The sequence below is a fragment of the Jaculus jaculus genome, chromosome 13 (assembly GCF_020740685.1).
Source record: "Jaculus jaculus isolate mJacJac1 chromosome 13, mJacJac1.mat.Y.cur, whole genome shotgun sequence".
Taxonomy (NCBI): domain Eukaryota; kingdom Metazoa; phylum Chordata; class Mammalia; order Rodentia; family Dipodidae; genus Jaculus; species Jaculus jaculus.
The window spans coordinates 46,784,177-46,801,975 of record NC_059114.1 but is presented as its reverse complement, the minus strand read 5'-3'; the positions used below and the strand labels follow the sequence as shown (position 1 = coordinate 46,801,975).

General features: G+C 45.1%; 1 protein-coding gene across 2 annotated transcripts in view; it reads left to right on the top strand.

Annotated features, from left to right (window-relative positions):
- Positions 1–5,611: 5,611 nt before the first annotated feature.
- Ube2d2 (ubiquitin conjugating enzyme E2 D2) overlaps positions 5,612–17,799 on the top strand; it is a 43,705-nt gene continuing 31,517 nt past the window's right edge. Inside the window, exon 1 of one of the 2 annotated variants that reach the window (XM_045132878.1) lies at positions 5,612–6,052. In XM_045132878.1, the coding sequence (XP_044988813.1) occupies positions 6,029–6,052 (24 nt within the window). In that variant the 5' untranslated portion in view covers positions 5,612–6,028. The remainder of the gene's footprint in view (positions 6,053–17,799) is intronic. The other variant, XM_004652433.2, reaches the window with a different exon arrangement.

Here is a 17,799-nt window from a genome sequence, read left to right as displayed (position 1 = left end):
TCCTATCTCTGCCTCCCAAGGGTTGGGATTAAGGGTGTGTGCCACCAAGCCTGGCTTATATTTGTTTTTTTGAGGTAGGGTCTCACTCTGACCCAGGCTGACCTGAAATTCACTATGTAGCCTCAGGCAGGCCTTGAACTCATAGAAACCCTCCAACCTCAGCCTCCTAAGTGCTGGGATTAAAGGCTTGCACCACCATGCCCAGCTCTTCCTTTCCAACTTGTATCTCTTTTATTATGTGTCTCTTGCCTTACTGCTATAGCTAAGACTTCTAGTACTATATTAAATAAAAGTGATTACCTTGTTTCTGATCTTAGTGGAAAAGCTTCAAGTTTTTCCCCATTTAGTATTACGTTGGCCATACATTTGTCATAAATAGCCTTTATTATGTCGAGGGATGTTACTTCTATCCCAGTTTCTTTAGTACTTTTACCATGAAGGGATGTTGGATTTTGTAAAATGCCTTTTCTGCACCTATTGAGATGATCATGTAGTATTTGACCTTCAGTCCATTTATATAGTGCATTGCATTTATTGATTTGCATATGTTGAACCATCCCTCCATCTCTGGGATAAAGCCTACTTGGTCAGTGAATGTCTTTTGATATAGTGTTGTATTGTTTGGCAATATTTTGTTGAGAATTTTTGCATTTATGTTCATGAGGGAGATTGGTCTGTACTTTTCTTTTTTTTTTGTTCTGTCTTTGTCTGGTTTTGGTATCAGGATGATGCTGTTTTTGTAGTAGGAGTTTGGTAGTGTTTCTTCCTTTTCTATTTTATGGAAATGCTTGAGAAGCATTGGTGTTAGTTCTTCTGTGAAGGTCTGGTAAAATTCAGCAGTGGATCCACCTGGAATTCATTATGTAGTCCCAGGGTGGCTTTGAACTCACAGCAATCCACCTACCTCTGCCTCTCGAGTGCTGGGATTAAAGGCGTGTGCCACCACACCCAGCTGGGCCTGGACTTTTAAAAAAATTATATTTCATTTATTTATTTGGGAGAGAGGCAGATATGTATATATATGTGTATGTGTGTGTATGTGTATATGTGTATGTGTGTATATAGATAGATAGATAGACAGACAGACAGACAGGCAGGCAAGCAGACACAGACAGACAGGGAGAGAGAGAGAGAGAGAATGGGCATGCCAGGGCCTCTAGCCACTGCAAATGAACTCCATATGCGTGTGCCCCCTTGTGCATCTGGCTAACGTGGGTCCTGGGGATCAAACCTGAGTCCTTTGGCTTTGTAGGCAAGCACCTTAACCATTAAGTCATCACTCCAGCCCTCTCTATGTATTTCATTTATTTATTTATTTATTTATTTTGGTTTTTCGAGGCAGGGTCTCACTATAGCCTAGGCTGACCTGGAATTCACTATGGAGTCTCAGGGTGGCCTCAAACTCACAGCGATCCTCCTACCTCTGCCTCCCAGTGCTGGGATTAAAGGCATGCACCACCATGCCCGGCTATGAATTTTATTTTAATTATTTATTTATTTGACAGGGAAAGAAGGGGGGGGGAGAGAGACAGAATGGGCATGTCAGGACTTCCAGCCACTGCAAACGAACTCCAGACACATGTACCCCTTGTGCATCTGGCTTACATGGGTCCTGGGGAATCCAACCTAGGTCCTTTGGCTTTGCAGGCAAATGCCTTAACCTTTAAGCCATCCCTCCAGCCCTCTATAAATTTTTTGATTTTTTGGGGGGTGTCTCACTCTAGCTCAGGCTGATCTGGAATTCACTATGTAGTCTCAGAGTGGTCTCAAATTCTTGGGGCTCCTCTTACCTTTGCCTCCCAAATGCTGAGATTATAGGCATGCCTCACCACCTCCGGTTTGATTTCCTTTTTTTAGTTTCTTCAATGACCCATTCATTATTCAGTAGTGTTGTGTTTAGTTTCCATGATTTTGTGTATGCCTGTAGTTTTTCTTATTGCTGATTTGCAGTTTAATTCCATTGTGATCAGATAGAGTACAAGGAACTATTTCAATTTTCCTGTATTTGTTAAGGTTTGCTTTGTGTCCTACCTAATATATGTCTACTTTAGAGAATATTCTGTGTGCTGCTGAGAAGAGTGTATTCTGCAACATTTGGATTTAATATTCTGAATCTTATGTAAGAGTGGGTATTAAAATAAACAGCTGGAGAGATGGCTTAATGGTTAAGGTACTTGCCTGCAAAGCCAGAGGATCCTGGTTCAATTCCCTAGGACCCATGTAAGACAGATACACAAGGTGGCACATGCATCTGGAGTTCGTTTGCAGTGGCTGGAGGCCCTTGCATGCCCATTCTCTCTCTACCTGCCTATTTCTGTATTTCTCGCTCAAATAATAATAATAATAATAATAATAATAATAATAAAAAAAAAAAAAACAAAGTTGCCCCACACCATTAATCCTGTCAACTGGAAGGCTGAGATTTCTGTTTTGTAAAGGGTGCCAGGCTGAGTGAGACCCTGGCCCCACGAATGACAGAAGACAAAGCCACTATAAATAAGGAAGCTACAAAGGACAACCCCAAAATATAGCTTATCTGAGAATGACAAAGCTGACCATCAATCAAGTTGAACACATAATTTGCACTGACGTGGAAGTTGAGATTAACATTTCCAATACAGGCCTACATACCTGGCTTTGTGGCAAGTACTGACCTGGTATAAAAGGCCCTATTACCTTTTGGGATGGCTTTAGTCTCAGCTATGCCATATGCCTGTGTGGGTCCCTTTTTACTGCAGTATGGGCTCAGCTAGCATGGCTGGGTTGATTGGTCCACTGCTCTGATTGTCTTGCTGGATACTGTGTAGCTGACTTCCCTTCCCCAGGTCTCCAGTGGTTGCTGGTGCTGGCAGTTGGGGAATGGGAGGTTGTGGAGGATGTCTGAAGTTGTATGGAAGCTGTGTAGCTGGTCCCCATGATCCTCTTCATGAGCCACTCAGCTGTTTGCTGCTGTCTTCTCCTTTAAGTTTCTTGACTGCGAGGAGACTGTTGTGATTGGCTTGTCCTGCAGAGCCTGGTGGCAGTGCAGACCAGTGGCACTGTGGGAGCAGATTCTGCCTGCTTGTGTGATTGCTAGAATTCCAAGTGCTGGCATTAAAGGCCTGCACCACCAGGTGTGGCTGTTTTTTTGTTTTTTTTAATTTGTAATTTTTTAGAGATAATGAGAGACAGAGAGAGAGAGGGAAAGGGAAAATTGACCCACTAGGGCCTCTAACACTGCAATGGAACTTCAGTCGCTTGTGCCACCTACTGGTCATGTGCCACCTGTACTCTCCTGGCCTTTAGTGTGTTTAGCTTATGTGGGATCTGGAGAGAGATATAACATGGGTTGTTAGGTTTCACAGGCAAGTGCCTTAAATGTGAAGTCATCTCTCCTGCTCCTGATTTGGATTTTGAGTTAAGGTTTAGTTCTAGCCCAGGCAGACCTGGAATTCACTATGTAGTCTCAGGCTGGCCTCAAACTCACGGACATCCTCCTACCTTGGCCTCCTGCGACCTGGGATTAAAGGCATGTGCCATTATGCCCAGACCCTTCTTTTTTGGGGAAGACAAGTTTTCATATAGCTCAGTCTGGCCTCCAGCTCATTATATAGCTGAGGATGACCTTGAACTCCTGATCCCCCTGCCTTCACCTTCCAACTACTGGGATTGCAGGCATCACCAGTGCACCTGTCCCTTATATTGCTCTTTGTTAAAGGCAGTCTTACTGTTGCCCAAGCTGACCTGGAAATCACTCTGAAGCCTAGGCTGGCCTATTCACAATATTCCTCTACCTCAGCTTGGTTAGCACTGGGATTAAAGGCATGAGCCATCATGCCCTCAGCTGTACTGCTTTTCCAAAAATATTTTTATTTACTTGAAAGGGAGAGAGAGAGAGAGAGAAAAGAGAGAAAAAGAATAGGCACACCAGGGGAATTAAATCTGGATCCTTTGCCTTTACAGGCAAATGCCTTAACCACTACGCTCTCTCTCTAGCCCTTATACTGCTTTTAAAAATACAATAATAGGATTGCCAATGTCCAAGTTGGCTCTTGCATCTGGAGTTTGTTTGCAGTGGCTGGAGGCCCTGTAGTGTCCATTCTCTCTCTCTCTCTAAAATAAGTAAAAATAATTTTTTTAATTAAAAAAGCTCTGTGTGGTGACGCACACCTTTAATCACAGCACTTGGGAGGCAGAGGTAGGAAGATCACCAGGAGTTCGAGGCCACCCTGAGAATACATAGTGAATTCCAGGTCAGCCTGGGCTACAGTGAGACCCTACCTCCACAAACCAAAAAAAATTTAAAAAATACAAAAATAGAGCATAGTGTGGTGGTGCACACCTTTAATTCCAGCATTTGAGAGGTAGAGGTAAGAGGATCTCTGTGCATTTGAGACCACCCTAAGGCTACATAGAATTTAAATTCCAGGTCAGCCTGGGCTGGAGACCCTACCCCTCCACCCCCCAAAAACACAAAAATATGGCTAGAGAGTTTGCTCAGTGGTTAAGACACTTGCCTGCAAAGCCTAAACACCAGGGGTTGATTCCCCAATACCCATGTAAAGCCAGATCCATAAAGTGGCACATGCATCTGGAGTCCATTTGTAGTGGCAGAAGGTCTTAGGACACCCATTCCCTCTTTCTCTTCTTGAAAATAAATAAAATTACAAAAAAATACACCAAGACGTTGGTATATTTATAAATACAAAAATGTTACTGGGTCAACTTTTCAACATCTGACCTATGGGCAATTTTGTACTTCCTAAGTCAGGTGGCGTGAACCTTGTCACTCATTGAGTGACCATGTCAAAATTATATGCCTAAACCGGGCGTGGTGGCGCTCGCCTTTAATCCCAGCACTTGGGAGGTAGAGGTAGCAGGATCGCCGCGGGTTCAAGGCCACCCCGAGACTACAAAGTGAATTCCAGGTCAGCCTGAGCTAGAGTGAGACCCTACCTCGAAAACCAAAACAAACAAACAAAAATTATATTCCTTAGAATCTGGCTAGTGTCTGACTACAGTGGGATACATCTCCTAAGACCAACAGGCCAGTGGCTAAGGAGAGAACATTCAAGCCACCTCCAGTTGGGGTCTTGGCTGGGACTGCAAATTTTTAGGGTTGCCTGTACTAATTCTGATAACATAATTCCGAGCTGGTGCCCCTCTGAGAACCAACTCCATCCAGAAAGGGATGTGACTCCAGAAAAGTCCTCCCAACGAAATGCGACCTTGCGAAAAAAGCCCATTTCTCTTTCAGGAAAAGTTTAAATAGGATTAGGGTCTTCCTTCTAAAACTGGTCCGAAGGTCGTCAAGAGAATGTGGAAAACATACGCCTTTAAGCGTTTGCTGATAGCAGAGACGAGACTGTGGGAACTACTGGGCAGTGTACCCAACAGAAGCCGCCCGCTGAGCTATCGCGATATCTTCCCCCAGCGCTTCGCGGCGTCATCTCCTCAGCTAAGGCTGCGACTGCGACGCTGCGTACAGCCTTCGCAAGGACGGCCCGTATCCCTCCGCCATCCGCGCGGCCCAGCCCTCCTTTCCCGGCCCACCAATCCCCTTGCTTCCCGACCTGCCCCTCGGCCTGGACCCACCCCGCGCTCGGACGGCCCCACCCCGGCGGCACCGCCCTCCCGCGCGTCCCTCGTTCCACCTGCATTAGGCAGGAAGGCAGAGTCAGTCCCCCGGGTTATCTCATCGAGTAGGGAGGTCCGGCGTGCACGAGAATCGGGCTCTTCCTTCCCGGCGGAGGGATCCACCGCGGCCGAGGAGGCGGCGCCGAGCCTAGCAGGAAGAGGCAGCTACGGCGGCGGCTGTAGCAGCGGCGCATAAAGGGGCCGCCGCCGGGTGATGCGGTGAGGGCTGCGGCAGGCCCAGAAGCTGAGCGGGCCTCGGCCCTCAGCCCGTCGGACGTGCGTGTCGGAACTGCGGCTCTTCTCCCTCCGACTCGCCACCTCTAAGGCGGTCGCAGGCCCCCTCGTCCCTTCCCCATCCCTCCCCCGCCCCCGTCCCCGCCCCGGGGAGGCCGCCGCCGCCTTCCTTCCCACCATGGCTCTGAAGAGAATCCATAAGGTAAGCGGCCCGCTGAGGGGGTTTGCTGCGGGAATGGGCCGCTGGACGGGCGGGCCTGCCTGGATGGAGAAGGCTGCGGCCTGCGCTTCCCGCCGTCGCCTCCGCCGGGCTCGCGGCGCATGGTTCGCGCTGCCGGCGCCGGCCCCACGGGGCGGCCCCAACACCCCACTCCCAGTGATGGCGCCGGCCGAGGCCCGGGCGCGCGTCTCACGCTTAGGCCTCTCAGCGTCCCTCCTGGTCGCCTTTGGAGAGGTTTGCAGGAGTACGGAGTTCCAGGGCCGCCATCCATCCATCCACCCGGGACTTGTGTTCTCGAGTGCCATTGTCCGGCCTGGGAAGGGGGCTTGGATGGGGCGGGGACCGGGGCCTAGGGCGGTCCAATGGACCGAGGTCGAAAGGGCGCCTCACTCCATCTCTTGTCCCCCACCCCGGCCCCGTTGGCGGAGCTGCCCGAGCTCTGCGCTTCTGTCCGGCGAATAAAGCCGTTTTTCCCGATCCACAGCTAAAATTTCTTGAGTTCGCTTACCTCTCGGGCAGCCACACACTTGATTCCACCTGACTTGTGTAGAAAGGGCTAGAGTAGGAAGTTGAGAAGGAAGAAAATATGACTCAGGAGGCGGGGAGTGGGGGAGGAAGAAGAAGAAGGAGAATCTTTATTTCTTGAGGTTGCCATATGTAGTCAGAAGTAGCTCTTGGATTTTCCGGGTTGATTCTGTTAGAAAAGCTGTTTTCTTGGTAAGGTTTAGAAGGCAGGCAGTTCAGAAAACAACATCGAAAACCACTGGAGAAATTCCTTCTGTAGTCTCCTGACAAATGGATTTAACTGAAATTAGGTGCTATATTCATCGAGACTCTTAAATTAGAAGAGGTTTTATTCTATTCTAGCCTAGAAAGGATTACTGCTCTTTAACGAAAGCTTATTCATTTGGTTATTAATGTGGAGATTGAACACTACAAAGAATATGAGCTTGGCTTAAACTTTATTGTAAGCACGCAATACTACTTACTATCGCGCTTTTTTCTTGGGCTTGGAAAGGCATCTCTGGTGATTTTTATTTAGTATCATGTTGGCTATTCAGATGGGCTATATAAACCTTCAGCTTAATAAGTGATAAATCTTGGGATTATCCATTCCATCTTTGATGGAATGGGGATGCAAGATAAAGCCAGTTTTCAGATTATTTCACACTAACTCAAGAGTGCAAATTGACAAGTTTAAAACACTTTAGGTTAGTAATTTATTATTCTTTAATTATTACTATGTTTCATTTTCTTTTCTTTCATTCTTTTTTTGAGGTAGGCTCCCTCTGTGGCCATTTTATTCTTTATTCAAAGACCTTTAGTGTGGAACTAGTCTTATCCCTTACTATGAATCATCTCCTTGCTAACTTTTGGCTTCTTTGATTTCTTAGAAATGGAAATTTACTTTAGAAATTACTTTAGACAGTAAATCTTGCACTAAAATGTGGTAGGGGACTGGGGAGATGGCTTAGTGTTTAAGGCACTTGCGTGGGAAGCTTAAGGACTAAGGTTCAATTCCCCAGGTCCCATATAAGCCAGATGCACAAGTTGGTGCATGGGTCTGGAGTTTGTTTGCAGTGGCTAGAGGCCCTGGCACACCTATTCTCTCTTTCCCCCTTTTCTCTCCATTGCTCCCTCTCAAATAAGTAAGTTAATTAAAAGAAAAAGTCATGCACAAGTACATGATACTTAAAAAAATAAAATGTAGCAGGATATTTGTTTTTAAAAGATATGAACCTTGGGCTGGAGAGATGGCATAGTGGTTAAGGTGCTTGCCTGTGAAGCCTAAGGACCGAGGTTTGATTCCCCAGTACCCACATAAGCCACATCACATTCAGTGTAAAAGCTTTAACTCGTAGGCTGGAGGGATGGCTTAGCAGTTAAGGCGTTTACCTGCAAAGCCAAAGGACCCTTGTTCAATTCCCCAGGACCCATGTTAGCCAGATGCACAAGGGGGCGCGAGCATCTGGAGTTCCGTTTGCAGTGGGTGGAAGCCCTGGCACACCCATATTCTCTGTCTCTGTCTCTCCCTTTTTCTCTGTCAAATAAATAAATATAAGCTTTAATTCTTGGTCCCGAATGGTGGTTGTGCAAGCCTTTAATCCCAGCAGAGGTAGGAGAATAGCTGTGAGTTCCAGGACGGCCTGAGACTACATGTGAACTCCAGACAAGCCTGGTCTAGAGCATGATCCTACCTCAAAAAACAAAGTTTTAACTGCTAAGCCACCTCTCCAGCCCAATATCAACATTGATAGGTGGTCTATAGAGACTTTTTTCAGAGAGGGAAGTAACATTTAGACTCAAAACATACATCTTAATCTTTTTAATATATTTTTATTTTATATTATTTATTTGCAAGCAGAGAACTAGAGAGAAGAGAGGCAGAGAATGGGCATGGCAGAGCCTGTAGCCACTGCTAAGGAACTCCAGACGCATGTGCCCCTTGTGAATCTGGCTTACGTGGGTCTTGGGGAATCCAACCTGGGTCCTTTGACTTTGCAGGCAAAATGCCTTACTACTAAGACATATCTCCAGCCCTTTTCTTTATTTCCTTGAAAGTGTGTAAGTACTGGCCTGCTATGGCCTCCTGCTACTTCAAACTCCAGACACATGTACCATTTTATACTTGATTTTACATGGGTATTGAGGATTTGAACCCAAGCTACCAGGCCTTACAAGCAATCACCTTCAACCCCATTGAGCCATTTCTTCAGCCCCCACATTAAAAAAGAAAAATTTATTTGAGAGTGAGAATGGGTGTGCTAGGGCCTCTAACCACTGTAAACAGATGCATGCACCACCTTGTGCATCTGGCTTTTGCATTGTACTGGAGAATAAAATCTAGGTCCTTTGGCTTTGCCAGCAAGCACCTTAACTGCTAAGCCATCTCTCCAGTCCTGAACAAATTTTATTTTATTTATTTTTTAAGATTTTCTTTTTATTTATTTGAGAGAAAAAGAGAATGGGTGCACGACAGGGCTTCCAGCCACTGCAGTTGAATTCTAGATGCATGTGCCACTTTGTATATCTGGCTTACGTGGGTCCTGGGGAATCTAACCCGGGACCTTTGGCTTTGCAGGCAGGCGCCTTAACCACATCTCTCTAGCCCTATTTTTTTTCAAGGTAGGTCTCACTCTAGCCCAGGCTGAACTCCTATTAATCACAGGCTGCCCTTGAACCCACAGTGATCCTCCTACCTCAGCCTTCCAAGTGCTGGAGTTAAAGGCATGTGTCACCATGTCTGGCCTGAAAAGATTACTTGTAGAGTAAACTAGACAACAAAGAGATATTCACATGAAAAGTTGCTCAACCTTTCTAATAAGTAGGGAAACACAAATCAAAGTCACACTGGAATATCATCTTATACCTACTTGGATGGCTACTGTCAAAAAAGACTCATCATGAGGCTGGGAAAATGGAATGCCTGTCTCTAGTAGCACCACCTCCAGCTCTTTTATATTTGGCTTCCTCTCATCTGTTGTGGGCTAAGAAACCATATAATAGAACTTAGGAAAATTGTGTCTAAAATAGGATCTAGGTCTGGGAAGATGGATTAAAGGTGCTTGCGTGTGAAGCCTGCCAGCCCAGGTTAAATTCCCCAGTATCCATGTAAAGCCAGATCCACATAGTGATGCTTGTGTTTGGAATGTACTTGCAGTGCCAGAAAACCCTGGTTGCACCCATAGTGTCTCCCTCTTTGGCAAATAGAAACATGTTTTGTCTTTTTTTTTTTTTTTGGTTTTTCGAGGTAGGGTCTCACTGTGCTCTAGGCTGACCTGGAATTCACTATGTAGTCTCAGGGTGGCCTCGAACTCTCAGTGATCCTCCTACCTCGGCCTCCTGAGTGCTGGGATTAAAGGCGTGCACCACCACACCCAGCATGTTTTGTCTTTTTTTAAAGAAAGATTTTTTAAAATTTTATTTATTTGAGAGTGACAGGCAGAAAGAAGGGGAGAGAGGGTGGGAAAGAATGGGCACACCAGGGCCTCCAGCCACTGCAAAGGAACTCCAGATGCACGCACCACCTTGTGCATCAGGCTTGCATGGGTACTGGGGAATCATGCCTAAAACTGGGCTCGATAGCCTGCACAGGCAAGTACTTAACTGCTAAGCCATCTCTGTAGCTGGTTTTTTTTTTTTTTTTTTTTTTGTTAGAGAGGGGGGAAAGAATGAGTGTGCCAGTGCCTCTAGCCACTGCATATGAACTCTAGATGCATGTGCCACTGTGTTCATTTGGTTTATGTGGGGCCTGGGGAGTCAAACCTGGGTCCTTAGGCTTTGCAGGCAGCACCTTAACTGATAAGCCATCTCTCTCCAGCCCCAAGATACATATTTTGTTATTTATTAGCAAGGAGAGAGAAGGAAAGCAAGAGAGAAAATAGGTGAACCAGGGCCTCTAGCTGCTGCAGATGAACTATATGAGCCACTTTGTGCATCTAGCTTTACTTTAGTTCTGAAGAATTGAAATCTAGTTGTTAGGGTTTATTATGGACAAGCGAGAGCATCTCTAGCCTCTAAAAATATTTTTGTTTTGTTTTTCAAGGTAGGGTCTCACTCTAGCTCAGGCTGACCTGGAATTCACTATATCGTCTCAGGGTGGCCTCGAACTCACTGCAACCCTTCTACTTCTGCCTCCCAAGTGCTGTAATTAAAGGTGTGTGCCACTACACCCGGCCCCCTAAAAGCATTTTTTAGCCCTTATTAAGCTAAGTAGTTACAGGATCATCATTGCTGTAGACATATATTACTGTCTAGCTTCTTTTAAGACCCTCCACCCCAGGAGACAAAAAAAGTTGTTTTCAAGTTAAATAAAGGCTTAAAATTCATATGACAGGCTGGAAAGATGGCTTAGCAGTTAGTGCTTGCCTGTGAAGCCTAAGGACCATGGTTCGAGGCTGGATTCCTCCGTACCCACGTTAGCCATATGCACAAGGAGTTCGTTTGCAGCTCTCTGTCTGTATCTGCCTTTCTCTCTGTGTCTTTTGCTCTCAAATAAATAAAAATGAACAAAAAAATAAACTTTATGTGACAGGGAGCCTTGGTAAGGAAATGAAACCCAATGGACCAAAAAAAAAAAAAAAAACAAAAAAAAAAACAGAAAACCTCCTATGGCTGTAAAAGGCAAGGCAGGTAACTAAAGTGAGCAAGGAGAATCAAGAAGCTTGAAAATACACATACTGTGTTATCAGATGAGGCCTGCTCAGTCCCTTCCAGATGTCACATTGCCAAGATCTTCCTTATTTTATTATTTTAATATTTATTTGCAGTCAGAGAGGAGAGGGGTACACAAAGAATGAGTACACCAGGACCTTATCTGGCTTTATGTGGGTATTGGAGAGTTGAACCTGAGACAGTAGGTTTTGTAAACAAGTAACTTTAACCCCTCAACCATCTCCCCAACCCTTTATTTTAAAAGGTGTTTTAATAAGTATTTATTAGAATGGGCGAGAATGGTTGCACCAGAGTCTCCTGCCACTGCAAACCAACTCCAGATACTTGTGCACTGGTTTTACGTGAGTACTAGGGAATCAGGCTCTGAAAGCAAGCACCTTTTAACCACTGAGCAATCTCTCTAGTCCTTATTTATTTATTTATTTAGTTTTTTCGAGGTAAGGTCTCAATCTGGCCCAGTTTGACCTGGAATTCAGTATGTAGTCTCAGGGTGGCCTCAAACTCATGGCAATCCTCCTACCTCTCTGCCTCCCAAGTACTGGGATTAAAGGTATGTGCCACCACACCTGGCTCGAGTCCTTATTTTAAAAACATGTATGTACTTAAGAGAGAGAGAGAGATCGTGTATGGCTACACCAAGGCTGCCTGTTTCTGTAAAAGAACTCCAAACACATGTGCCACTTTGTGACATGGGTACTGGGGGATCAAACCCTGGGCGGTCAGGCTATTGGACCTCCAGCTGTGAAAGCAAGTGCCTTTAACCACTGAGCCATCTCACCAGCCCTATTTTATTTTTTAAAAATGTTTTGTACTTTTAAATTTATTTATTGGAGAGCTGGGTGAGGTGCGGAGGCAGATAGAATGGGTGCACCAGGACCTCCAGCCACTGCAAATGATTTTCAGACTCATGTGCCACCCTGTGCATCTGGCTTTATGTGGATTCTGGGGAATCAAACCAGGGTCCTTAGACTTCACAGGCAAGTGCCTTAATTATGAAGCCATTTCTCCGGCCCTAGGTTTTTTTTGTTTTTGTTTTTGGTTTTTTTTTTTTTTTTTTTTTTTAAGGTAGGCTCTTATTTTAGCTCAGGCTGATCTGAAATTCACTATGTATTCTCAGTAAGGCCTGAGATTAAAGGTGTGCACCAGTGCATCTGGCTATTTTTATTTTGAGAAGTCACAATTTCAGATTACATTTTATTTATTTATTTATTAGAGAGAGAGAATGGGCACCCCAGGGCCTCCAGCCACTGCAAACAAACTCCAGGTGCCTGCACCTCCTTGTGCATCTGGCTTATGTGTGTCCTGGGGAATCAAACCAGGGTCCTTTGGCTTTGCAGGAAAATGCCTTTAACCACAAAGCCATCTTCTTCAACTCCAATTTCAGATTTTTGCCAACTGTTGTAGTTACTGCTTATTATTGGGTCAGACTACCCAACCAAAAGCATCTGATGGGAGGAAAGGGTTCATTTTGGCAAGGGAGTACTGGCTATACCACCTCTAAGCCCACACTGGCAATCACCTTATCTGGCAAGGTTTTACCTCCCAAATTGCCACTAGCCGGGACCAACCGTTCAAAACTTGGGAGTATGGAGGGCATCTTCAAACTACCACAGCAATAGATTGAACTTTTTTTTAAAGTGTATTTGAGATGGGGGGGGGGAAGCAGGGAGAATGGGTGTACCAGGGCCTCCCTCTAGTCACTGCAAACGAATTCCAGGTGCATGTGTGTCTGGCTTATATGGGACCTGGAGAATTGAACCAGGATCTTTAGGCTTCACAGGCATGCACCTTAACTGCTACGCCATCTCTCCAGCAGCCCCCCCCCCTCCCGTTTTTTTGAGGTAGGATTTCACTGTAGCCCAGGCTGACCTGGAAGTCATGTAATCTCAGGGTGGCCTTGAACTCAGTAATCCTACCTCTGCATCCCAAATGCTGGGATTAAAGGTGTGTGCCACCACACCCAGTTAGATTCACTCAATTTAAATATACTCAATTTAAAATTTTTACTTTTTAGAGAAAGCGCATGTGAGGGAGAGAGAATTGGTGTGCCAAGGCTTCAGCCACTGATACTAAACTCTAGATGCTTGTGCCACCTAGTGGGCATGTGTGACCTTGCACTTGCCTCACCTTTGTGCATCTGGCTCATGTGGGATCTGGAGATAGATCGAACATGGGTCCTGACACTTCGCAGGTATGTGCCTTAACCACTAAGCCATCTCTCCATCCTCACATTCCATTTTATTTGAGGTATGATCCCATTGTTTTCAGCTCTTGAGCTTTTGGGAAATTCATCTCATTTAGGATTACAGAAACCTGCTACAATTTCTGGTTTCAATTTTTTAGAGTCTGAGGATCTGAACTTGCATACTCCAGTTGTACAGTAAGTGCTTTATTCACTGAGCCATTTCTCCCAGTCCCCAGTTCAACTATTTTGTTTTGTTTGCTTTTTCTAGGCAGGGTCTCTCTCTCCAGGCTGACCTGGAACAAACTCTTTAGAACCAGGCTGTCCTTATACTCATGGCCTCAACCTTCCTACCTTAGCCTCTCAAATGCTGGAAGTAAAGGAGTATGCCACTATGCCTGGCGAATGCCACTTAAAAAACCAACAGAGTTGGAGAGATGGCTCAATGGCTAAAGACACTTGCTTGCAAAGCCTAATGGTCTGTGTTCAGTTCCCCAGTACCCATGTAAAGCTCAAAGTGGTACATGTGTTCGGAGTTAATTTGCAGTGGCATGATGCTCTGGTATGCCCATTATCTCTATCTGCCTTCCTCTCCCCCCTCTCAAATAGAATACTTAAAAACAGAACCCAACAGGGGCTGAAGAGATGGCTCAGTGGTTAAGGCATTTGTCTGCAGAGCCTAATGACCTGGGTTTTATCCCCCAGCATCCATGTGAGCCAGATGCACAAAATGGCCCATTCCTCTAGAGTATGTTTGCAGTGGCTAAAGGCCCTGGTGCCCCCATACTTAATCTCAATATCTATCTATCTATCTATCTCCCCATCTCCCCCTCCCCCCCCACTTGCAAATAAAATACTTATTTTAAAAGAATTGCTGGGCTGGAGAGATGGCTTAGTGGTTAAGGCACTTGCCTGCCAAGTCTTAAAAAGTCATGTTTGAATCTCCAGGACCTATGTAGCCAGAAGCACAGTGGCGCAAGCATGGCAGTGTCACACATTTGTACAAGGGGGTTCACAAGCAACTGGGGTTCATTCACATTCAGTAGCTAAGGCCCTGGTGTACCCATTTCTCTTCTTTTCTTTTCTTTCTTTCTTTTTTTTTTTTTTTCGAGGTAGGACCTCTCTCTGGTCCAGGCTGACCTGGAATTAACTCTGTCATTTCAGGGTGGCCTCGAACTCTCGGCGATCCTCCTACCTCTGCCTCCCGAGTGCTGGGATTAAAGGCATGTGCCACCACACCTGGCTTCTCTCTGTTCTTAAAAATAAATAAATAAATTTTAATAAGTACTGTTCTATATAGTTGGGCAAAATTAAGTAGATTTTCATAAAATTCTAATTAAACTCCTAAATTTATATCATGTGTGTTTAAGAATTACACACTTTTTAAAAGTAGATGTCTTGCTCAGGCTAGCCTCCCTCAATTCCCAAGATACCTACCTGTTTCCTCCGCAGTAGCTGGGACTACAAGTGCTTGCCGCCCTACCCAGCTCTGCAGGTTTTGTGTGAGGTGATAGGGAACACCAGTTGAGTAGACATGTTAACACTACAGTGGAAGTTTAATCTTACTTTGATTTGTTTCATATGTGAATTATTTTGTAGACTGTACATTTTCTTTTCTTTATTTTTGAGAGAGAGAATGGGCGCACCAGGGCCTTTCAGCCACGGTGAACAAACTCCAGATGCATGTGCCCCATTGTGCACATGTATGATGTTGGAAGCTTGAGTCAGTATGCATCTGGCTACATGGGGGGACCTGGAGATTCAAACATGTGTTCTTAGGCTTTGCAGGCAAGCGCCTTAACCACTAAGCCATCTGTCCAGTCCTCCTTTCCATTTTTTAAAAGTATTTTGTTTATTTATTAGAGAGAGAAAGAGATAGAATGAGTGTGCCAGAGCCTCTAGCCCTGCAAACAAGCTCTAGATGCATGTGCCACCTTGTGATTCTGGCTTACGTGGGTACTGGGGAATCGAACCTGGGTCCGTCCTTAGGCTTCATGGACAAGCACCTTAAGCACTAAACCATTTTTCCAGCCCTACCATACATTTTCAGAATGTCTAAAGATTGGGAAAGCCAGTGGTGGCTTTCAAGCTTGTAATTCTAGCACTTGGTAGGGTGAGGCAGAAGTTTTAGGCTAGCCTAGGATAGCTACGTAAGTGAGTTCTAGGCCAGCCTCATTATGAGATCCTGTCTCAATCAAAAGGATAAGAGTTTCTAGGCATGGTGGCACACACCTTTTATCTCAGTATTCAGGAGGCCAAGGTTGGAGGATTGCTGTAAGGCCAACCTGAGACTATATAGTGAATTTCAGGTCAGCCTGGACTAGAATAAAACCCTTTCTCAAAAAACAAACAGCCAGGTGTGGTGGCACATGTCTTTAATCCTAGCACTTGGGGAGGTAGAGGTAGAGGATTGCCATGAGTTCAAGGCCACTCTGAGACTACATAGTGAAAAGATAGTCAAGGATTGGTGGTACACGTCTTTGATCCCAGCTTTTGGGAAGCCGAGGTAACAAGATCACCATGAGTTAAAGGCCAGTATGAGACCACAGAGTGAGTTCCAGATGAGCCTAGAGTAAAGCCCTGCTTTGAAAAACAACAACAGCAAAAAGTTGAGGCTCTAAAACAATTTTTTATTTGGGGGGGTGCCATTAGAATGGGTGTGAAAGGGCCTGTAGCCGTTGCAAGCAAACATTACATGCATGCTCCATCTAGTGCATCTGACTTTATAGGGTAATGTGGAATCGAACCTGGGTTCTTTGACTTCCAAGGCCCGTTTTTTCGAGGTAGGGTCTCACTCTAGCTCAGGCTGACCAGGAGTTTACTATGTAGTCTCAGGGTGGCCTTGAACTCACAGTGGTCCTCCTACCTCTGCCTCCTGAGTGCTGGGATTAAAGACTTGCGCCACTACACTCAGCTAAGGCCCATTTCTCAAAAATAAAATAGGATAACTGGGTACACACCTCTTTCCTAGAGCTCATTCTTAGCATATAAAACACTAATTCAATCATGAAGGGGTGCGGGAGGGAGTGAGTCTTTTACAAAAAGTTCAACTTTGGCTCCCTGTATTGCGATTTGAATTTTACTGCTTTATTTGTGTGTGTGTGGGGGGGGGATGTGTGTGTGTGTCACCAGGGTCTCTTGCTGCCATAAACAAACCCGGGATGCATGCACCATTTATGTGAGTCCTGGGGAATTGAACTCAGGGAAGCACATGCCTTTAACCCCTGAGCCATCTCCCTGGCGCTCTCTCCCTGTTTGTTTATTTGGGACAGTCTCCTTCCTATGTATGAAAACCAAACTAGCCTGGAACTCTGAGTGCTTGGATTCTGTGTATATGCCACCCTCCCCGCCTTATGCATATAAAATATATTTTAAGCAGCTACCATTGAAAAAACCTTAATCTAGGGTGTTTTAAAAGTCTCTTCACTAGAAAGAGAACTTTTGATAAGTTACAATTCTGAATATTACAATCACAAAACTATGAAATATCATATGATGCTAACTAAATATCCTAGGCATTTCCAGGTTAGGAATTCCTGACTCATGCTTGATGCTGCCAGAAACCTTATAGTCCTTGTTTTGGAAATGTTGGAGCAAGCTTGTTTTTCCTGTAAAAATAAAGTATTATTTGTTCTGTCTACAAAGACATGGCTATCATGTAGTAGAATTACAATATTATCACTGCAATGCATTCCAGAGTTTCTATCAGAAAAGCTTGTAGTGTGGTAAAGCTAGGGCAGAAGCTAGAGCTGAATACTGAATTTGTGTGTGTGTGTGTGTGTGTGCGCGCGTGTGCACGCGCGTGCTTACCAGTGTGTATGCGCTATTAGAGGTCAGAGGATAACTTCAGGTTTCAGTCCTTGTCTTCCACCTTGTTTTGTTTTTGAGGCAGAGTCTCTTGTTTACCTGTGTGTTAGCTTTCCTGGCCCACGTGTTTCTGGGAAATTCTCTCCATCTCCCATCTTCTTGGTGTGTACACTGTATTAGTGTCTAGCTTTTATTTGGGTTCTAGTGATCTGAACTTGATTGTTCATACTTGCCCTGCAAGAGCTTTTATCTACTGTGCCATGCAGTTTCAGGATGGCTTTAACTCATAGCAGTCCTACTTCCACAGTGCTGGGATTAAAGGCATGTATCACCTCGCCTGGCACAGAACTGAATTTTTTATTATTAGAGCAAGAGAGAAAGAATTGGTGCACCAGGAGCTCAGCCATTGCAATCGAACTCCAAGCGCTTGTGACTCCTAGTGGGCATATATGACCTGTGCTTCTATCACCTTTGTGCTTCTGGCTTATGTAGGATCTGGAGAGTCGAACCTAGGTCCTTAGGCTTCACAGGCAAGCACCTTAACTGCTAAGTCATCTCTCTACCC